The sequence below is a fragment of the Pteropus medius genome, unplaced genomic scaffold (genome assembly GCF_902729225.1).
Source record: "Pteropus medius unplaced genomic scaffold, Ma_sr-lr_union100, whole genome shotgun sequence".
Taxonomy (NCBI): domain Eukaryota; kingdom Metazoa; phylum Chordata; class Mammalia; order Chiroptera; family Pteropodidae; genus Pteropus; species Pteropus medius.
Genome location: NW_024352787.1, coordinates 13,849,082 through 13,873,207, shown reverse-complemented (window position 1 = coordinate 13,873,207; position 24,126 = coordinate 13,849,082). Strand labels below are relative to the sequence as shown.

At 34.5% G+C, this 24,126-nt stretch overlaps 1 protein-coding gene across 3 annotated transcripts in view; it reads left to right on the top strand.

Annotated features, from left to right (window-relative positions):
* Positions 1-24,126, top strand: part of COG5 (component of oligomeric golgi complex 5) — a 290,007-nt gene that overhangs the window by 3,055 nt on the left and 262,826 nt on the right. For all 3 annotated transcript variants that reach the window (XM_039849028.1, XM_039849029.1, XM_039849030.1), the window contains exons 2-5: positions 1,717-1,856; positions 7,908-7,965; positions 12,418-12,472; positions 12,574-12,643. In XM_039849028.1, coding sequence (XP_039704962.1) covers positions 1,717-1,856; positions 7,908-7,965; positions 12,418-12,472; positions 12,574-12,643 — 323 coding nt within the window. The remainder of the gene's footprint in view (positions 1-1,716; positions 1,857-7,907; positions 7,966-12,417; positions 12,473-12,573; positions 12,644-24,126) is intronic.

Here is a 24,126-nt window from a genome sequence, read left to right as displayed (position 1 = left end):
TGCCACTGTGTTAGGCCTTCATCATGTCACTTGGGTTGTTAAGTGACCTTACTGGCCTCTTTGGCTCTATTACACAGGTGTGCTGGTAAACCAGCTTCTGGGAAAATAGGTAAAGCCCTGATTTTGTAGTGGATGCCAATTTTCATGGTGTTAATCCTCTCACCATAGTTAGTTTTAAGGTACCTACATGTGAGTTGGCTCACAAAATTTCTGAAAATTTAACAGCTCTTAAGAGCCATTACCAGCCAGCTCCAAAACATAAGTGTGGCTAATCCCTTTTCACTTACCCTCCATATTGCTGCCAGAAACTTCTATAAGCAAAGCTTACAGTGTTCTTTCTTGGATTTAAAACCTTAAATGTGGTGTAGTCTGAACATTTGGATGTCTTACCAGCCTCTTTTCAAACTGCCTCCCAACCTTCCTTTGGAACCTTAACTCATCATTTTTAACCCCTTCTGCCCAACACACTGTGGTCTAGACATACCGAAATCAATATTCCTCCTATTTCTCAAAACACGCCATGATGTTTGCTGCCTCTGAACCTTCCTTCTTCTTGAAATGGCCTTCTCCACTTGTCTGCCTGGCAGGATCCTTAATTCTGCAAACTAGGTGGCAAACTAGAAGGAGATGGTTCTCAGCATTAAGGCTAGAATAGCCCTTTCCTTTTACTTCACCCTACTTTGAAAGTAGTGAAGAATGCGGAATAACTTCCAGCTGACATATAGGTTAATTAATTTGTTCAACTAATAATGAGCACCTGCCATGTGGTAGGCATTGTTTAGGCTCTAGGGATATGGTAGTAAAAAAGATCTTGCTCTCATGGACTATTCTCATAAGTACTCTATTTTGCTTGTTAACTTCATAAGCTGTCAGGCAGTCTTACAGCTATCATGGTTAGGAAATAGTGGTTTATACCTACATTGAGCTCATTTCTACATATCTATTTTTAACTCATAATTCCCCAATTTTTCTCTCATTCACGGATTTGTGGATTTCTATAGGGAAATATATCTTAACATCTAGCATCACTTTTCCCCGTCAAGAGTTTATTTTGAAGTTTCTCTTTTCGTTTACTATTTTATAAATCCTAAATTTCAGTAATACCTATAAGTTTGTATTTGCTTATTTTTATTAAAATTCCAGATTCACTTTTTTATAACAGTATTTGTGCATTGATCTAGAGATATCAGAGACTATAAATATCAAATGTAGTTAATTTCTCTGTTGTCATTGTCAGCGACCTTATTTTTTTCTGTTAAAGGCTATGGGGAGTAGTTCATTTTTAATGTTTTACTCAATATTTTCCTTTTGACTCACTCATAAAAATTAACTTTTAGTAGTGTAGCATAGTGGTTAAGAGTGTGGGCTCTGCAGCTAGACTGCCTGGGTTCATATCTTAGACAATAAGGTTGGACAAGTTGCATGCCACGTCTGTGACTGTCTCTTCATCTACGAAATGGGGAAAATGATAGTTTCAACAGGGTTGTGTGAGTTAATACTTGGGAAGTGCTTAGATCAGTGCCTGGCACATAGTAAGCCCTCAGTGAATATTACCACTCTTCTGCTGCTGCCTCTTCCTCTTCTTATTTACAGTAGTTTCTGGTGTATAGAAATACCTCAAAATATGTTAACTATGATTGTAATTGTTTTGTTGTTTATGTCTGTGATTTGGTGCAGCATAATTGATAAAGACTTTTCCTTATTGTTTTCTTCCAGAGTGTTATAGTGATTTTTTAAGTGAAGACTTTGATGTAAAGACTTATACTTCCCAATCTATTCATCAAGCTGTAATTGCTGAACAACTAGCAAAACTTGCCCAAGGAATCAGTCAGTTGGATAAAGAACTACATCTACAGGTAATTCCAATCTTCTTGATGATACAGATTATTCAAATTAAAGTGATAATTTATCATTTTTATAATCCTTTTATTTAATCTAAATGCACATTTACATGAACAGATGTATAACTTAACCAGTGTGGCTTATTTTTCAAATTATAATTTAGAAAAATTTTCTGTAAACTACTTTTTGTTAGTTGAAAAACTAATATGCCCATCTGTCCAAAACCTGTTATTCTATTATTCATCCTTTTTTTTTTTTTTTTACCACTTTAACTGACATGCAGTGAATATAAGAGATGGGCAAAAAATAAGATGACTGATAAATGATAGAAAATGGGATTTTGGAAGTAGAACTGTGTGAATAAGAAATACTGGGATGTTCACATTGGCAGTTCACACTCATGAGCAAGAAGTGTAACATTTGCTGAAATTACAGAGTTCATAAACTGGTGGTGGGATAGAACACAATATAGGGCATTAGGAGGAGGGTCTTAATTTCAGCTGTTTTGTTGCCTTTTATATCACCTAACATCTTTGAGTCTTTATTTGTTTTAAAAAATTCAAGTGAGTAAGAAGGAAGAAGTTGTTCTAGAAGATCTTGACAGTTCTTCCTCTACTACAATTCTATAATTTTTATTGGGCGATTTTATGGTATACTTCCTAGTGTTGCTTTTGTCTGAGTAGGCACTTAATAAATATTTAAATGAATGAACAAATTCATGAATGAATTGACTGTTTACCAGGAAACCTAAATCTGGTATAAGATGAGACATATTTGCTTAAATGTTTTCTGTCTTGCTTTCTTCATCAATTGAAAGAGCAGCTTAGGACTGGGATGACTTCTAAGGTCACTTCGACTCTAAAATTCTGATTATATAATTAGAATTCAATATTTATTTTTTGCCATTTTAAAAATATTTTATTTTTCAATTACATTGATATACAATGTATTAGTTTCAGGTGTACAATGCATTGATTAGACAGTTATATAACTTAGGAAATGATTACCCAATAAATCCAGTCCCCATCTGACACCTTAAATAGTTATTACAATACTACTGACTGTTCTCCATGCTGTTTTCTACATCCCATGACTATTTTGTAATTACCGATTTGTACCTCCTCCCTTTACCCATTGCCCTGTCTCCCCATCCTCAATCTGACAACCATCAAAATGTTTTCTATGAGCCTGTTTCTGTTTTTATTTATCTTATTCTCTGGTTTCCATATATAAATGAAATCATATGACATTTACCTTTTCTCTGTCTGACTTATTCTCCACTCAGCAGAATACCCTCTCTAGGTCCATCCATGTTGTTACAGATGGCAAGATTTAACTTTTTTTTTTCATAGCTGAATAATTTTCCGTAGTATATATGTTCCACTTCTTTATCCATTCATCCATTGATGAACACCCAGGTTGCCTCCATATCTTGGCTATTGTAAATAAATTCTGCAATGAACATAGGGATACACATGTCCTTTTGAAGTAGTGCTTTGGGTTTCCTCGAATAAATACCCAGAAGTGAGATTATTGGGTCCTTCTTTGTCTTTTGCTATATAACCTTTGTTTCAAAGCCTATTTTGTCTGATGTTCTTACCCCACCTTTTTTTGTTTGTTTCCATTTTCATGAAATATCTTTTTCTATCCCTTTCAGTCTGTGTGTGTCTTTGGATCTGAAGTGAGTCTTTTGTAGGCAGTATATGTAAGGGTCTTGTTTTGTTATTCATTCGGCCACCCTGTGACTTTTGATTGGAACATTTAATCCATTTACATTTAAAGAAATTGTTAGACATGTAATTATTGCCATTTTATTATTCCTATTTTTGATCTTTTTTTTCTTCTTAAAGAAAGCCCTTTAACATTTCTTGTAAGACTAGTTTGGTAGTGATGAACTCCTTTAGCTTTTTCTCGTCTGGAAAGCTTTTTATCTGTTCTTCGATTCTAATGATAGCTTTACTGGGTAGAGTAAAATTGGTTGTGGGTCCTTTTGGTATGTGTGCTACCAAAGCAAGCACAGAAGGTCCTTGCTTTTCATCACTTTGAATATTTTGTGCCAGTTCCTCTGGCCTGTGGCGAGTTTCTGTTCAGAAATCAGCCAACAGTTTTATGGCAATTCCTTTGTAGGTAACTAACTGCTTTCTCTTGCTACTTTAAAATTCTCTCTTTATCATTAACCATTGGCATTTTAATTATGATGTGTCTTGGCATGGACCTGTTTGGGTTCATCTTGTTTGAGACTCTGCGTTCTTGGACTTGTATGTCTATTTCCTTCACCGGGTCAGGGAATTAAGTTTTCAGTCATTATTTCTTCAAATAGGTTTTCAGTTCCTTGGTGTGTCTCTTCTCCTTTTGGTACTCTTATGATGCGAATGTTGATATGCTGGATGTTGTGTGTACCAACTATCCTCATTTTTTTGGATTCTTTTCTCTTGTTGCTATTGCGATTGGATGTTTTCTGCTACCTTATCTTCCAAATTGCTGATCTGATCCTCTGCTTCATCTAACCAGTTGATTCCCTCTAATGTAGTCTTCATTTCAATTATTATATTCTTCACTTCTGACTGGTTCTTTTTTATGTTTTCTATCTTCATTTTTATGTTTCCTATCTCTTTATTGAAGTTCTCACTGAGATTATTGAATATCCTTATAACTAGTGTTTTGAACCCTGCATCTGGTAGATTGCTTGTCTCTATTTTGTTTAGTTTTTTTTTCTGGAGCTTTGTTCTGTTCCTTCATTTGGGACATGTTTTTTTGTCTCTCCATTTTGGCTACCTCCCTGTTTGTTTCTATGTATTAGGTAGAACTGGTGTCTCCTGGTCTTAGTAAAGTGCCCTTATGTAGTAGATGTCTTGTGGAGTCCAGTGGCACAGTCTCCCTGGTCACCTGAGCTGGGTGCTCCAGTTGTGTACCTTGTGTGCGTTATGTGTGCCCTCCAGTTGTAGTTGAGCCTTTGTTGTTGTTGGCACGTCAGTGGAGGGGATTACCCTCAAACTGATTAGTTGTAAGGACTAGATGTGACTACAGTGGAGGAACTCTTGTGCGGGGGCTGATTGTATAGAGCAGGATTCACTTTAGCAGGGCTTTGGTGCCTGCCCAGTCTGCCCTTTGGGTGTGTCATTTCGTGTGGTCTGAAGCTGGACACTAGGTTTATTGTTCTAGGGCCTCTTGGGAGGGGCTCTGGTGCAGATCAAGGTCAGCTGCTTCCTGCGCATTGTCTGGGGCAACTTGTTTGAGCTGCAAAGTGACTTGCAGATGGTTGCTACTTGTGCTGGGCTTTAAGGTGTCTAGAAGAGGTTAAGCTGAGAACTGAGGCTGGTTGGTGTTAGTGCTGAGATGGGGCTGCTTAGCAAGAGGTATGGGGCATATAGAGGTCAGATGCTCCTTGTTTGAGGTTTGCGAACCTTTGAGAGATTTTAGGAAAGTCTGCAGCCTGAGCCAAGACAGGCTGTTTGTATGGAAAAGCCACTGGAAGTGGCTTGGGTGGGCCTGCAAGTTGGTTGGGGTGAGGTCTCAGGGAGTGATCAGAGCGTGGTGACCAGTTTTAGCCAAGTTAATGGAGACTCAGATATGGTGCCTGCCTGTGTCTGCATGCAGGGATTGGGGAGATCTCAACAAAGGAACAATGACTTCTGCCAACACTTCTGTCTGAGAGAGAGCTGCCTTTCCAGCCCTTACCCTGAAGCCAGATAATTCACTTCCTCTAGGTGTGGCTCTGGTGCCTTTCAAGCTGCTGCACTAGGCCTAGAACTCAGAGCAAGAGAGTCTTTCAGTAAGTACGTTCGTGTGCAGGCCTTTTAAGAGAGGTACCTTGGACTCCAGCAGCCTTCCATATCAGCCACAATCTCTGCTGTTTTCACAGCCAGAAGTTGTGGAAACCTCTCTTCCTGGCACTGTAACCCTAGGTGGGGGAGTCTGGTATGGAACTGGGACCCCTCTCACCTCAGAGGTGACCTTCGTAGCCCAAATATCCTTCCTGATTTTTAACCATCATGCATGGGTGTGGGTGTAGCTTATGCTGTGTCTCCATCCCTCCTACTAGTCTCGATGTGGCTTTTTCTGTATATCCTTACTTGTAGGACTTCTTATTCAACTAGACTTTAGGCAGTTCTTAATGATCGTTGTTTTGTAGTTTAGTTGCAATTTTGGTGTGGTTGTGAGACGAGGAAAACACAGTGTTTAGCTACTCCGCCATCTTGACTGGAACCTCAGTCTTTATTGATAAGCATTTATAAAACACTTTTAAGTGTCAGGCTTTGCATTAGGCTCTAGGGACAGAAAAATAAACACATTTTTCTGCCTCTACAAGGACTCACAGACCAGCGGGAGAAATAATGACAGGCAAGTGATATCTGTTTTAAATAGAATGGTATGAAGTGTTAATAGAGATCTCAGAGGGTGGCTTTTTTCGAGAACCACCTGAAATCCTTTCTGTCCTTTTATGGTTGGTATTTTCCTTATTCCTTGCATGCAATACCTTTTCTGCAGGAATAACATCTCTTAGAGGGGAGAAGTTACACTTATGGTAGTTTTGGATGTGAGGTGAAAGTTTCTGAGTCCTAGTATGAGATTTGTACCAGTTGAAATTGTTTTTTTTTACAGAAAAAAATTGGGTTGATGCTAACCATACTCATAAATAAATCATAATGAAAATAATTAAAAATATTATTGAGATGATCAAAATGACCAAAGATGTACTAAGGCGTAAATTAGTTGAGGCTTAGTACAGAAAACAGAAACTACTCTGGGTATTTAAAGCAGGGAGATATTTGATACAGAGAATTGGATGCATATATGTAATCGTTGGATGACAGCTAGTCGACTGAGTTGAAGGATATGCCCCTGATGCAACACAGAAGCCTGGAAGCTCCTGCTATTATCTCCCATGCCACTGCTAAAATTCTGCTTCTGGGTACCTGGTAACTAAACTATGGAATGACCAGCGTATCAACTTCTTCTAAATGCTCAGGTCTCAGGACCTTGCTTACTCGTTGAAACAGTAACAGGAAGATAGCTTTCCTTTTTCTTCTGTCTTCTAAATCTCTTAGCAAGTCATCTAATTGACTACAGCAGAGTCTTTGAAAGTATAGTTTTAGACTTTTCAACCTTTCCAAAGTCTAAGGTACAAATAATAGAGAATTAAAAGACAATTCGTCTTGTTAGAATGGACACATTGATGACTGTATCAGTGGACTGGGGGAAATTTACATCTGGCAATCTTAAGGATAAGAGACATAAGGGACCAAAAGTAACACTTATTTTAGATGGATATGATAGAAAGAGCTTCATAGAATGACACTGATATCTGAAACAGGACTAAGTGGAGGATGCAGGGATTCCATTGAATGAATGCTTGTTGCTTAGGAGCTTCAGTTTAGAGATTAGACATGAAACTTCTTATTCATTGGGTTAAAGGATCAAAAGTGATAAAGATTCTTGTAGTCTAAAGATTTACATGTTTTCTTAATGTTTCTAGGACTTTCTTACATGTGGCCTTTAACTCAACCTTTTTAGCTTTTTAATTTTCATAAAACCTTTTTAGTTTTTTAATTTTCATAAAAATAAATCTTCTGTAGGGAAGAGGATTTGCTGCGACACTTGGAAACTGGAAGCAGAGACATGTTCAGGGGTAGGTAGTAACTGACTCTACTTTATCTTTCCAGATTGGAATGTGGTCTTGATGATGGCTGAATTAACTTCAAGAACTAAGAAAATCTGATGTTCGAAAACATCTTTAAAGGGAAAGTGTATAATAGCACAGCAAGAATTAGGTGTTTTTTATTTTTCATTTTTGGCACAATTCCACCTGTACATCCTATTAGGAAGGGAAGGGCTAGTGAAAATGCTGTATCTTCTTTGGCTCTGTCGAACTATAGAGCGTGTTTGTGTTCCTGTTAATAACTTATCTCAAACACACTCTTGTAATCTGTATTTTTTTTTTTTTTTAATGTTAGTATTTGCCCTCATCTTATCTGGAGAGAGACCTTTAGTTCTACACTGCAGTTAGAAAGAAAAAATATCTGATACTTAAGAGTATATGCTGATTATTCAGTTTTGATTTTCAGGTTGTTACAAGACATGAAGATTTACTGGCACAAGCAACTGGCATTGAGTCTTTGGAAGGTATATTTCCATTAATTATTACAGATTCTGTAGAGTTAAACCAGGGATTGGCAAATTTCTTCTGTTAAGGGTCAGATAGTAAATATTTTAGACTTTGAGGGCCGTACTGTTTCTGTTGCACCTACTAAACTGCCATTGCAGAGTGAAAACAGCCAGATAATATGTAAGTGAACATGTGTGGCTGTGTTCCAACAAATCTTTAATAAAACTTTGCTGACCCTGAACTAAACTATCTGGGTTCAAATTCTTGCTTTCACTAGATGCATAACTTTGGAGAAGTTACTTAATCTTTCTGTGTCTCAGTTTTATCTATAAAGGAGAAGTATTAATAGGCACTAACATGGTGTTCGGAGGATTAAATGAACTAGCACAATTCTTAGAACAATTCCTGACACATATTAGTGCTTCTATAACTGTTAATTAAAACAACAAAAACATCAGAGTGGGTAATAGTGGAAGTAAGCCTGAATTTTTCCTTATTTTTTTCTTTCTTCAAAACTCTTCAATGAAAGTATAGTAGAATAATAATACATTAGATTTTTATTTTTATGAGTCCTCTTATTTTTGATTGGCTAAATCTTTTATAAATTTTTATTCTCTTGATTAAACTATGTCTCATAAATAGGAAATGTTAATATTGTGTTTTATATTATCATTTGTGTTGTGATTATCATTAATCATTGCACATCAACAGAAAGCTAAGTGATTTTTTACTGGGTTGATCAAATTCTTAAGGAGGAAGAATGTTGTTTTTTGTGATGCAGTATTCTTTAATGTTTCCCCCAGTATTTTTTATGCACTCAGAGGTATTCTCAGTATGTACACTGTTCCTAGACATCTTGATGAAGAACTTAATATTTTTGGATATAGTAGTTTGACTGATATTTTAATATTTAAATTTTATGTCAGACTGTATTCTTGGGAAAATTAAAGGGCTCTAAGTACTGACTTAACTCTTGGAAATTAATTTTGTTTTTTAATCTCAATATTTTTTGTGTGTTTTTAGAAGCAAGTAAATATCCTGTTTTAACGGTAATTTTTTAAAACAAGTGATAAATGATTGTTTCATTTGTAAAAACCCATAACGATGGCTCGGTAGTACATTGATTCTTAATGTATATGTGAATATATATATGTAAAATCACAACAAATACTTCTCATTGTGGTATTCTTATGTGTTTAGTTCTATAATGTGCTTGTTTTTCCTGGAGTGCTTTTCAATGGTTACAACATTTAAAATATACTGTTAGGTTGAGTCAGAATAACTATTTGTTGGATGAGTGTGTAGAGTACAAAGGCTGGCTTCTCTGAATTCCTGTGATAATCTAAGCATATTTTCCAGATTATTTGAACATAAAATGTCAAAGTATGAATTGGTTAGTATTCATTTTAGTATGATTTGTATTTATAAGCCCTTATTAGAATGTTCTTTTGAGATGCTGAGAAGTATGGTATGTATTTGAAAAAGAATATTCTTCCAGCCTCTACATCATCTGCTTTTTTCCCTATATATTTAAAATTTTGACATATGAGTAGTTCGGAGGTATATTTATTAAGTCTATTTTATTAAAACTGCCCCCTATTTATTTTTTGTTCATTTATTCATTTAAATATTGAGAACTTGCTAGGTTCTAGGCAGCTGTAATAATAGACAGAGTCCCTGTCTTAGGGAATATTGAAGTAAACCTATTTTATAAAAAAAAGATATCCTCACTCATTCATTCATTCACTCAGTCAAATAGTAACTGAGAACTTGTTAGGTTTCAGGCACCTATGAACAGTAGACGAAGTCACTGTTCCTATGGAACTTAAGTTCTAGGTGGAGAAATAGACAGGAAAAAATGTACAAATAGGAAAGTAAAGGTATTTGTAAGTCCTACAAAGAAAATCTAATGGATGATGGTGTAAAGGAAGGGTAGTCCCTTACTAGCTAGGATGGTTACGGAGACCTTTTTGAGAAGATGATATCTGAGCTGAGATCTGGATAATGAGAAAGAGTTATCATATGAAGATCTGGAGAGAAGAATGTTGTAACCTGAGGGACCAATAAATGGGAAGGTGGGTATTTGTTTGGCATGTTGAAGAGCAGAAAGAAGGCCAGTATGACTGGATTTTTAGTGAACAAGGGAGAGAATTATAGATGAGGTCCTTGGGAAGGAATGTTGAATTTCATTCTAAATGTAATGATAAACCATTAGAAGGTTTTAATTAGGGGTTTTATGTCATAAGATTAATGCTCTTAAAAGTGTTCTCTGGTTCTATAGGAAGGCAAGAGTAGAATTAGGGGGTATCAATTTAGAAGTTATTGGAAGAAGTTGACTAGAATGGTGGATGTAAAGACAGAGAGAAATAGATGGAATAAAATGGGGGCAGATGATAGACTTTGTTGATGAGAGATGAAAAGGCTAAGGTAGAAAGTCACCAGGAGTGACTCCTAAGATTTTAGTCTGGAATATTGTATGATGGTATGAGTAACTGAGATGGTTAGACCAGAGAAGATTATGATTTTGATGTATCAGGGGTGGGGCAGGAGTTATCTCAGGCATCTTAAATTTGAAATAAGAGAGTTCAGGGTTAGAGATTTGTGTGTCTGTGTGCGCGCGTGTGTGCTCGCTCACGCATGTGTACATATGTAAGTAAGCAAATATAATGGAAATTTATACAAATATATGTATATATGTGTGTATAAGTGGATGGATATATGTATAAAATCAGTACTTTATTGAACAGATAGTATTTAAAACATTAAGATTGAATGAAATCCCTAAGAGAAATTGTAGATGGAGAAAGAAAAGATGTGTGATCATCAAATCTTGGAATACTCCAGCATGTAGAAATCTAATAGAGGAGGAGTAGGAGCAACGTATGAGATAGGAGGAAACCCAGCGAGGATGATGACTTGGAAGCCCTGTGGAAAAAAATGTTTCAGAGAGGGAGTGGTTTATGTCATGAATTTCTGAGAGTTTGAACCAGATAAAGACAGAACCAAAAATCAAATTTAACATCTTGGAGATTTCCGGTGACCTTGATAAGACTTGTTTTGATGGAGTATATATAAAAAGCCTATTGAAATTGCATTGCGGAGAGAATAAGATGTAAGGAAATGATAACAAGTAAGGGCAGTGCATTTTTGTAGGTTTAAGGTCAGTGAACCCTAAAATCAGAAAATTGGGAATCCTTGGGACCAGAGAAGATTTTACTGGACTGAGCCATTTTAAAGCATATTTATTTGTATGCTGATAGGAATGTTTATTAGTTCTAATATAACTTCATCTAATATATAACAACATAATATACTTAAATTTATGTTTCAAAACTACAGCTATGCCAGTTGAATATAGAAACTGAGTTTTAAAGAATGCAGTTCAAGGTAATTAAATCTGTAATATTGGAAAGCCTATTTTTAGCAACATAAAATAATACAATTTAAGATCTGTCTTTTTGAAAATATTTTTAAAATTTTGTGAAAAGTTTACCATGTCATATAGATAGAGAGTAAAGGCAATAATATACTTGCAGTCCATGTTTATTATTTATCTAGCATGTAACTAATTAACAAATATTTATTGATTACTTTCCATGGGAAGTAGTTTGAGTTAGGCTCTGGTCATACAATAGTGAATGAAAAAGACACTTTTCCTAATGGCCAGGGATTTATAGTCTAGTAAGAGTAAAACATTAAACAGATATACAAGTGGATATGTAATTACTTAATGTAATTAGTGCCTAGAAGCAAATGTATGCTGTAGAAGAAAATAGCAAGAGAATCTAAATTAGTTGAGGGATCTATTAGTAATTGTTTATGTTAAACCAGGGCTTGAACGAGTAGTAGTTTATCTACTTGGAGCCTGGCAGTGGGCTTGGGGGTTGGAGAGAATATACCAGGCAGAGTACACCATTTCTGGGTCACGTATGGCCTTGTAGACCAAGCTGTGGACTTTAATTCTAACATAGGAGTGAAGGGGAGACTGTGGAAGGTTTTTAGCAGAGGAATGTTATGATACAATTTGCACTTTTAAAGATCACTGAGGCTTCTTTTTTTAATTTTTTTTTCAATACACATTAACATGAAACTTACCATTTTATCTATTTAAAAGCATATAATTCAGTGACATTAATTACATTTACAGTGTTGGGCAATCATCACTATCTCATTCCAGAACTTTTTCTTCACTCCAAATGGGAACCCTATAACCATTAAGCAGTTACTCCCCATTCCTTGTCAGACTTCTTTAGTGGAGCAAGATTTGGAAGAGGAGGTAGTTAGAGGCTTTTATAATGGTACAGGTAAAAATATTGGTTTCTTAGATTATAAGGTGGCAGAAAAAATAGAAATTTTCTATACATATGTGTATATATTGTAAAGTAGGTATAGATTGTCTTTAACTTTTTTATACCCAACTTGAGCTCTTGTAAAATTGCAAAGTAACGTAAGCTGTTTTGTTTTCCTAGGTGTTCTTCAGATGATGCAGACAAGAATTGGGGCTTTACAGGGAGCTGTTGATAGGTACTGTTGTTCATTTTGTATATAAATGGAATGGGAGGTTTTTATCTGTTGATATTTTGAAGATAATTTTATTGTCCCTCCTCTCTTTATTTTTCTTTTAGGATGAAAGCAAAAATTGTTGAGCCATATAATAAAATAGTAGCCCGTACTGCACAGCTAGCAAGACTTCAGGTAGGGTCTCACTCTTCATATCTTTGTACTTTGTTATTCATTTTGTTTTTATAAGTGGACAAATTCAAGAGAATGAATTCTGCGAAAATAAGGTGAGAGAAAAGGGGAAAAATAACTTAAAGGGCTTTAAAATAAGTTATTGAGTTCAAATACAAATCTAAACTATTCAAATGAATTTCTTATTGTGAAGGTATAATCGTTTATAAACTTTTTAGAAATCAAAATTATTTCTTTTTATTTTCTACATAGTTTCTATAGATTATAAAAAAACTGTTTGCCTATAGTTAGATATGTAGATTGTTTCAGACTTTTCACAATTGTAGGTACTACTGCTGTGAATAATTTTATTTTATACATAAATCTTTTTCTCCTTTGGGTTATTTTCCTAGGAAATCCATTAACTTTGCTCTTCATTTTACAAAGACAAAGTAAAATTCTCTTTTATTCTTCTCATTTCCTTTTTATGTTTTATTAATGTAATCTGAGGGCCTGATACTGCCCTCTCATTTTTTTAATTTTACATGTCTTCTATTAGCAACACCTTTCCCTTCTCCCGTAGTAATCGTATTTACCATTATTCTATCAACATTCTGTCTTTTCTTCATTGATTTTCTTATTTCTTGTTGTTTTCTCTACAATTTTATTGTTTTATCCATGTCTACTTCCCTATTCTCACTGTTAATAACCTGGTTTATAACATCTAATGTCTGCTGTGTGACACAACTTTGGGAGTCACTGATTATCATGGCGCCTTTCTTCAGTTCATTTAACATCACCAAATTTTACTCTGCTTCAGACACTGGCCTAAAGGCTGGTGTTGGAGGCATCTTAAGACCAGTCTTCTCTCAAATAGCTGATAGAATAGGAGAGACAGGCTGATGATTATAATGTATTGTAATAAAGGCTAAGATAGTGGTGGTTAACAAACACTACAGAGTGTTCACTATATGTTCGGTGCTTAACCTGCATTATCTTATTTATTCCTGTTAGTAATCCTAAGAGATTGGTTTGTAGACAGAGACATTGAGTTTTCCATCATTTTACTTTTTCTTTTTTCCTCTTAACCCCCCTCTCCACACCTTACCCATGGATGTTGCTGTTTCCCCTTAAGAACTGGATCTCTGAAGGCGGAGTGTCTCCTCCCACATGCTTGCGGTGTGCACCTGGGGCCTGGTGCACCCCCGGCATATTCAGGGGGCCTGGCACCCCGGGACATGGCACCCCCGGCGCACTTGGGGGGCCTGATGCACCCAGGGTATAGTCCACGGCTCCACCTGGGGCACAAACTCAGGACCTTCTGTGTGTAAAGCAGACGTGCTAACCTGTAGTAGTGTAGTCTATGGAGCCACCTTCCATCATTTTACTTTTACTTATTTTTGTCTTATACTTAAAGCGCATTTCTTGTAGACTGCATATAGTTGGGTCTTGCTTTTTTAATGGGTTTTACAAACTGTGCTTTTTAATTTGGATGCTTAGACTATTTACATTTAATGTGATTATTGACATGGTTAGGTTTAAGTCTATCATCTTGTAATGTTTTCTGTTTTCCTTTGTTCCTTTTTGCCTCTTTTTCTGTCTTGTTTTGGGTTGATTGAATATTTTTATGATTCCATTTGCTTCCTTTGTTGACTTCTTAGTTATAACTCTTTTATTTTACTGGTTGCACTAGGATGTATAGTATACATTTTAACTTCTCAATGTAACTTCTAGTGATATTATACCACTTTACGGATAGTAGAAGAACCTTACAGTAGTATACTTTCAGTTTTCTCCCAGCCTTTGTGCTATTACCATACATTTTACTTTTACATATGTTTTAACCCCCACAATATATCGTTATTGTTTTTGTTTAAACAGTTATTTTTAAGAGAGGTTTAAAAAGAAAATCTAATATATCTATGTAGTAACCATGCTCTTTTTTCCTTTGATTAGGTTCATATTTTCAGGTGGCATTATTTTCCATTTGCCCCAATAACTTATTCTAATATTTCTGCTGTTGAATTTTTTTCAGCTTTTGTATTTCTAAAAATGTCTTTATTTAATCTTTCACTTGCAAGCTATTTTGCTGGACATAGAATTCTAGATTGAACGATTTGTTTCTTTCAGTATCTTAAAGATGCTGCTCAACTGTCTTCTCATTTTTGTTGTTTTCCTATGAGAAATCTGTTATTATCTTTGTTTCTCTGTATATGTGTTCTTTTTCTCACTGTTTTTAAGATTTTTCACTTTATCACTGGGTTTTGAGCAGTTAAATTATGATGTGCCTTGGTGTAGAGTGTGTATGTGTGTGTGTGTATTTGTTTTTTGCTTACAGTTAATTGCCTTTGGATCTGTGGGTTTAAAATTTTTTTATTAAATATGGAAAATGTATGGCCATTATTTCTCCAAATATTTTTTCTGTTCCTCCCCTTTCCTCTCCTTCAAGGGCTACAATTACAGATATACTGTACTAGGTGTCTTCAAGGTATCCCACAAATCACTGGATGTTCTATTCATTTATTCCCTCACCACAGTTTTTTCCCTGTGTGTTTTATTTTAGGTAATTTCTATCACTTTGTCTTCAAGTTCATTAGTTATTTCTTCTGTACTGTTTAATCTGCCCCTGATTTCATTCAGTGTATTTTTCATTTCAGATATTTTTGTTTTCATCTCTAGAATTGCGTTTGATTTGTGTCTTTCAATGTATCTATTTAACTTTTTAAACATATGGAATATTATTTAAATGTCTTTACTAATTTATAAATTGTTCTAGGCATATCATATTTCCACTTTTAGAACATTTCCATCACTGCCAAAAGATCCCTTTTTGCCCTTGGCTTATTCAATTTGGGCTGCTACAAGAGAATACCACAGACTAGGTGGCTTTTAAACTACGGAAATTTATTTCTCACAATTCTGGAGGCTGGAAATGTGAATCATGGTGCCAGCATGGTTGCATCCTGGTGAGGGCCCTCTCCTGGATTGCAGATAGTTATTTTCTTGTTGTATCCTCACGTGGTAGAGAGGGTGAGAGGAGCTCTCTGGGGTCCCTTTTATAAGGGCTTCACTTTTATGACTTAATTACCTCCCCAAGGCCTTACTTCCCAATACCATCATATTGGGGGTAACGACTTCATCATATGAATTTTAACTTTCAGCCCATTCTAGTTATTGGTCCTTGTTCCTACCCCCAGTCCTACTCAACTACTAATCTATTTTCAGTCTCTATAGATTTGCCTTTTCTGGTTATTTCGTGTAAATGGAATCATGAAAGAGAGTCTTTTGAGTCTCGCATCTTTCAGTTTGCATAATGCCATTCAGGTTCATCCGTATTCTAGAATGTCACTAGTAGTTCATTTTTTTTTTTTTTTTTTACTGCTGAATACTGTTTTATATAATGGATGTACCACATTTTGTTTATTTATTTACCAGTTGATGGGCATTTGGATTGTTTCCAGTTATTGGCTTTTATGAAAATGTTATGAACATTTGCTTACATGTATTTGTGTGGACCTATACTTTAATTTCTCTTAGGTAGGTTTCTAAAAATGGAATTTCTGGGTTATATGTTAAGTTTATTTAATTTTTAAGGAATACCACATTGTTTTCCAAAGTGCCTATACCATCTTATATTTCCACCAGTGTGTGAGGGATTCATTGTCTACACATCCTTTCAACACTTGTTATTTTATCTTTTTTGATTATATCCAGTCTAGTAGATGTGAAGTGGTATCTTGTTATGGCTTCCGTTTATATTTCTTAAATAACTAATGATATTGAGCATCTTTTCATGTGTTTATTAGTCATTAGTATATCTTTATTCTGTTCAGTCTGTTCACATCTTTTAGCTATTTTAAAATTGGGTTTATCTTGTTAAGTTGTGGGAATTTTTTTATATATTATAATACAAGTATTTTGTTTAGTGTATACTTTGGACAGTCTGTGACTTGACTTTTCCTTTTTAAATGGTCTTTTGAAACCTAAAATTTTAAATTTTGATGAAAGTCCAAATTATCATATTTTCTTTTATGGATTGTTAGCATCAGGTTTATTCTTGAAAAATCTTTTCTTTCTCCATTGAATTTTTTTGTTGCCTTCACAAAATTGAATTGACTATATATGTGTGGGATTACTTCTGGACTCTGTTCTCTTCAGTCGATCTAGTTTTCTGCCTTAATACCATTAGTACACTGTCTTGATTACTACAGCTTTCTAGTAAGTGTTGTTGTTGTTGTTGTTGTTGTTGTTGTTTTTGGCTAAATGATTTTAAAAAAGGATACTATTTTAATTCTTTTGAAATCCACATAAATATTAAAACCAGCTTTTCAATTTACCAAAAATCTGGTTAGGATTTTGACTGGAAATATATTGCATCTTTATGTCAAATTGGGGAGAATTGCTGTCTTAACAATATTGAGTCTTCTCATTCATGAATATGCTATGTCTACAGTTTTTTTAGGTCTTCTGTAATTTTGGCAATATTTTGTTTTCAATTTTGTTAAATTTTGTTAAATTTATCTTTAAATATTTTGTTACTATACTGTGGTATTATTTGAAAATTTTTGTTTTTCTAATGTTTATTGCTTTTTTATAGATGTAATTGAATTTTGAAAATTGACTCTATAGAGGAAATTATGAGGATTTTGAGTGCAATGTTGGACTTTCTTTTTAATTCTGTATTGTATATGACTGCCTCCTCCTCCTGGTTATGTGAGACCATTAAAGACTGGTGCCGATCAGTGCTGAACTTCCAATTTTTCTGATTGTTATGTACAGCCACCAATACTAGTCAGGCCTTTCTGTTTTGAGTAATACTACTTTTTCTGGAATCATTTGGTTCAACATAATTTTTGTTTATTTTTCTACATTTAAGTTTTCTTCTTTGTTTTATAAATCAGAAGAAAAAATGAAATACTGATATGTCCATATTAACACTTATTGAATGAGTGAAAAATTATTATTCTGTTCATCTTCTCATAATCATCTTTTGTCTATTTCAGATTAATAATTTCTCTTCTTAGTTTTTTTGACTCATCGTGTTTTATAGACTCATCCTCTTCCAGTTAATTTTAATTACTGTACTGTTGATGCTCAAACTATCAGTTTCATCAGTTGGAATTCTTTAACCTGGCTTCTTTATTTTTTCAGTGAGCCTCTGCCATTCTTTAAAGTATCTTTGTTTTCTGGCTGCAATGGAATGTTCTAGACACATGCTGGTACTTCCTGCTGGAAGAGATGGGATCAAGTAACCTGTAAGGCATCTTGATTCCTTTAATGAATAATAATGTTATAAACCAAAATTTGGGCAAAGGAAAATTTGTGAGAATTGATGTGCAGATGTGATGCTGCTGTTAGCAGCTTTTTGTGTCATACATAGCAGAAGTTATTTCTTTTTATGCTCATTAATTCACATTGATTTTTTTTATTGTGAAGAGCTTAACATTAAGTTTACCATCTTAATCATTTTTAAGTGTACGGTTAATTATGCACATTGTTGTACAACAAATCTCTATAACTTTTTCATGTTGCAAAACAAACTCTTTATTGCCTAAACACTAATTTCCATTCTTCTGTTCTCTTTGGGCAACTACCTTTCCACTTTCTGCTTCAATGATTCTGAATACTTTCTATATTTTATATGAGTGGAATCATAAAGTATTTGTCCTTTTGTGACTAGTTTATTTTATTTAGTATGATGTCCTTGAGGTTTATGTTTTAGCATGTGACAAGATTTCCTTCTTCTTTCAGACTGCATAATAAAGATAATGGTATCTTTATCCATTCATGCACTGATGGGCACCTCTTGGCTATTGTGACTAAAGATGCAGTAAACGTGAATATGCAAATATCCCTTGAGATCCTGCTTTGATTTCTTTTGGCTATATACCCAGATCATGTGGTAATTCTATTATTAATTTTTGTGGAAGTTCCGTACTATTTTTAATAGTGGCCGAACCATTTTATTTTTCCACCAGTTGTGCACAAAGGTTCCAACTTCCCTACATCCTCTCCCTCACTTGTTAATTTTTATTCTTTTGATACTGGCAATCCTAATGGGTGTGATATGTCATAGTGTAGTTGCACTTTTGTTATGATTAGTGATGTTGAGCATCTTTTCATTTGCTTGTGGGTCATTTTTATATCTTCTTCTTTTTTGTCTATTTAAAATATCATTTGCTCATTTTTATTGAGTTATTTGCTTTTTGTTGAATTAGAGAGGTTCCTTATAAATTCTTGACATTAATCCTTTGTTGGGTATATGATTTGTAACTATTTTTTCCCATTTTGTAGGTTGCCTTTTCACTCTGTTGATTATTTCCTTCGATGTGCAGAGATTTTTAAGTTTGATTTAGTTCCATTTGTCTAATTTTGCTTTTTTTTGCTTGTGTTTTTGGTGTCATATTTACAAAAGCATCACCAAATTAAATATACTGAAGCTTTCTCCTTTTGTTTTCTTCTACATGTTTTATAGTTTTAGGTCTTACATTTGGGTCTTTACTCCATTCTGAATTAATTTTTGTATGTGGTATAAGGTATGGGTCCAATTCTATTACTTTGCATGTGAATATCCAGTTTTTCATCAACCATTTGTTGAAGAGACTGTTGGTTTATTTACATTGCTCTAGAATACGCCATTACATGAATATTCTGCTGATGTACTTTTGAGCTGTTTGCAGTTTAGGACTATTGCGAATAATACTATTATGAATCAACATCCCTTTCTGTAAGATATATCCTAGGAATGGGATTGCTAGTTATAGGATTTCTGATCTTTAACTTTATTATATAATGCCAAATTGTTTTCCCAGATAGTTATGCCATGGATACTAGCATTATATGAGAATTCCTGTTAGTTTATATTTTCGCCATCATTTAATGTTGTCAAACTTCTTAATTTTTGCCAGTAATTTGGGTGTACGGTAGTATTTTCTGGTCTTGCTTTTCAGGGAACTAATTTTTAAAGAGGTTGAGTACCTGAGATAAATTCTCTGTTTTTTTTCAAATATCCCTTTGTGTTTGCTTCTTCCCCCACTCCCTTCTCTTTATATTATTTTGTTGGATACAGTGAGATTTACCAATTTTATTTTAGTGTTTGTATTTTTCTGTCTTGTTTAAAAGAACTTCCTTTACCCTGAGGTCATGAAGATATTCTATATTGTCTTCCAAATGTTGTATTGTTTTTATGTTATATGTTTTGGTCCATAATATATACCTGAAATTGTTTCTACATTTACCGATCTGTTTTAAAGTGTCTAATTTACTTTTGCTTCCATTCTACATGTTTTCTATATTACATAATGTATTTTTCATCTCTAGTATTTTTGTATTTTTATGTCTTTCCTTTCTGGTATGATGTTTCCTTTTTTTGAGAGCAGATAAGAGTTTTATTTTTTTTCAGTCCTCGACATTTTATTTTAGATTATATATAAATGTGAATATATGTGTATATATGTGTGTGTATATAATTGAAGATGTATGTATTTAATTGAAGAAATGATTTAAATTTTTTCTCCCCATCTAATTCCCCCCTTCCTTCTCCCTCATTCCCTCTGGTAACCACTAGTCCATTGTCTCTGTCCATGAGTCTGTTTGTTCTGTTCATTTGTTGCTTTTAGGTGTATATTCCACATTATAAGTGATATTATGTGATTTTGAACTTTTCTGTCTGGCTTATTTTGCTTAGTATGATTATTTCAAGGCCCATCCATGTTGTTGCAAATGGCAGTATTTTATCTCTTCTTATGGCTGAGTAATATTCCATTGTATTTATGTACCACAGCTTCTTTAGCCAATCATCTATCGTAGGACACTTTGGTTGCTTCCATGTCCTGGCCACCATGAATAATGCTGTTATGAACATCAATGTGCAAATATCTTTTCAGATACGGGTTTTCAAGTCTTTGGGGTAAATATCCAGTAGAGGGATTGCTGGATCACAGCAACTGGTAGATCATTTCTTAGTTTTTTGAGGAACCTCCATACTGTTTTCCATAGTGGCTGTCCAATTTTCTGTCCCACCATCAGTGCATGAGGGTTCCTATTTCTCTGCATCCTCTCCAACATTTGTTATTACTTGTCCTGTTGATTATAGCTATTCTAACAGGTGTGAGATGGTATCTCATTGTGGTTTTGATTTGCATTTCCCTAATAGCTAGCGATGTTGAGCATCTTTTCAAATATTTGTTGGCCATTTGTATGTCCTCTAGGGAGAAGTGTCTGTTCAGATCCTCTGCCCATTTTTTGATTGGATCATTTGGTTTTTTATTGTTATTGAGTTCTTCGTATATTTTGGATATTAGGCCTTTATCGAAGGTGTTGCTTCCAAATGTATTTTCCCATTCAGATGGTTGTCTTTTTACCTTGTTGATGATTTCTTTTGCTGAGCAGAAACTTTAGTTTGATATGGTCCCATTCATTTATTTTAACTTTTACTTCTCTTGCTTTTGAGGTCAAATTCATAAAATCCTCTTGAAAGTCCAAAGTCCTTGAGTTTTATTCCTATGTTTTCTTCTGTGTATTTTATTATTTCAGGTCTAATACTCAGGTTCTTAGTCCATTTTGAGTTACTTTTGGTGTGTGGTGATAGACAGCAGTCTAGTTTCATTCTTTCGCAGGTGGCTTTCCAGTTTTCCAAGCACCACTTATTGAAGAGGCTTTCCTTTCTCCACTGTATGTTTTTGGCTTCTTTGTCAAAAATTATTTGCCCATATAAATGTGTATTTACTTCTGGACTCTCGATTCAGTTCCACTGGTCTGAGTGTCTGTTTTCCTGCCAATACCATGCCGTTTTGATTACTGTCGCCTCGTAGTATAATTTGAAGTCGGGCAGAGTGATGCCTCCAGCCTCATTCTTTTTGGCTTTGGCAATTCGGGGTCTTCTGTGCTTCCGTACGAATCTGATGATTTTTTTGTTCTATTTCTTTAAAAAATGCCGATGGGATTTTGATGGAGATTATATTAAATCTGTATAATGCTTTAGGTAATATGGACATTTTAGCTATGTTGATTCTTCCAATCCAAGAACACGGAATATTTTTCCATTTCTTTGTATCTTCTTTGATTTCTTTTAATAGGGTCTTATAGTTTTCATTATATAGGTCCTTCACTTGTTTCGTTAGATTTATTCCTAGGTATTTTATTCTTTTTTGTTGCAATTGCAAAAGAAATTATTTTTCCACCTCTTTTCTGACAACTCATTATTAGAGTATAAGAATGCTATGGATTTTTGAACATTGATTTTGTATCCAGAAAGTTTACTGTTTTTGCTTATTGTTTTTAGTAGTGTTCTTGTGGAATCTTTAGTGTTTTCTATATAGAAAATCACGTCATCCACAAATAGTGACAGTTTAACTTCTACATTTCCTATTTAGATGCCTTTTATATCTTTCTCTTGTCTCTAGGACCTCCAATGTTATATTGAATAAGAGGAGTGGCAATAGTGGACAGCCTTGCCTTGTTCCTGATCTTAGAGGGAAGGTTTTTAGTTTTTCACCATTAAGTATAATGTTGGCTGAGGGCTTGTCATAGATGGCCTTTATCATGTTAAGTTACTTTCTTTCTAAACCGATTTTGTTAAGCATTTTGATTATAAATGGATGCTGTATCTTGTCAAAGGCTTTTTCTGCATCTATTGATATGATCATATGATTCTTATTTTTTAATTTGCTTATGTGGTGTATCACATTAATTGATTTGCGTATGTTGAACCATCCCTGTGCCTCTGGGATGAAGCCCACTTGATCGTGGTCTATAATCTTTTTAACATGTTGCTGTATTCAGTTCGCTAGTATTTATGTAGGATTTTTGCACTTGTTTTCATGAGAGATATTGGTCTGTAGTTTTCCTTTCTTGTGTTATCTTTACCAGGTTTTGGTATCAGGGTGATGCTGGCCTCATAAAATGAGGTGGAAAGTATTGCCTCCTCTTTGATTTTTTGGAAGCTTTGAAGAGAATAGGTATTGCATCTTCTTTAAATGTTTGGTAGAATTCACTGGTGAAGCCATCTGGTCCTGGACTTTTACTTTTTGGTAGGTTTTTGATGATCGTTTCAATTTCCATACTGCTGATCGGTCTATTTAGATTTTTCAGTTCTTTTTGATTCAGTCTAGGAAGGTAATATTTTTCTACACACTGGTCCATTTCTTTTAGGTTATTAAATTTGGTGTTACATTCTTTTTCATAGTAGTCTTGCATGATCCTTTGTATTTCTGTGATGGCAGTCATAATTTCCGCTCTTTCATCCCTGATTTTGTTTATTGGTGTCCTTTCTCTTTTCTTCAGTGAATCTAGCCAGGAGTTTGTCAATTTTATTAACCTTCTCAAAGAACCAGCTTTTGTTACATTTATTTTTTCTATATATATATATATCTATATTTTTGTTTTGTTTTCAATTTCATTTATTTGTGCTCTAATTTTGATTATTTCTTTCCTTTTGCTGACTTTAGGCTTCATTTGTTCTTCTTTTTCTAGTTTTTTAAGATGAAGCATTAGGTTGTTTGTTTGTGCTCGTTCTAGTTTTTGGAGATAGGCCTGTAATGATAAGAACTTTCCCCTTATGACCGCTTTTGCTGTGTCCCAAAAGTTTTGATATGCTGTACTAACATTGTTGTTTGTTTCTATGTATCTCTTGATCTCTGTTTTTATTTTTTCTCTAACCCAGTTATTCTTCAGTAGCATGTTGTTTAATCTCCATATATTTGTGGTTCTTCCTGATTTCTTTCTGCAATTGATCTCTAGTTTCAAAACATTATGATCAGAGAATATGGTTGGTATGATTTCAACCTTGTTATATTTGTTGAGGCTATCTCTGTGTCCCAGTATGTGGTCAATCTTGAGAATGTTCTTTGTGCACTAGAGAAGAATGTATAAGCAGCTGTTTTGGGATGAAAGGTTCTGTAAATGTCAATTGGTCTAATGTATCATTTAAGGATGTTATTTCCTTATTGATTTTCTGTTTGGATGATCTGTCCATATCCGACAGTGTGGTATTTAGGTCCCCTACTACGATAGTGTTTTGGTCTGTTTCTCCTTTTAGTTATATTAGTAATTGCTTTACATATTTCGGGGCTCCTTGGTTGGGAGCTTAGATATTAATAATTGTTATGTCTTCTTGGTGCATGTTCCTGTATCATTATGAAGTGTCCCTCAGTATCTTTCTTTACCTTTTTTATTTTGAAGTCTATTTTGTGTGATGATAGTACCGCTACTCCCACTTTTCTCTGAATGCCATTTGCTTAAAATGTCATTTTCCACCCTTTCAATTTGTGTCTATATTTGTCTTTGGATCTGAGATGTGTCTCTTGGAGGCAGCATATTGTTGGATTTTGTGTTTTGATTCAATCTGCAACTCTACGCCTTTTTTTTTGGTGATTTCAATCCATTTAAATTTAGGGTGATTATTGATATGAGGTCTTATAGCCCTTTTATCTTTTGCTTCTTGGTAGCTTGGTGTTTCCAGTGCTGCTTTATCCTTGTGTTTTTGTTTTCTTTATTTTTGTTGGCTT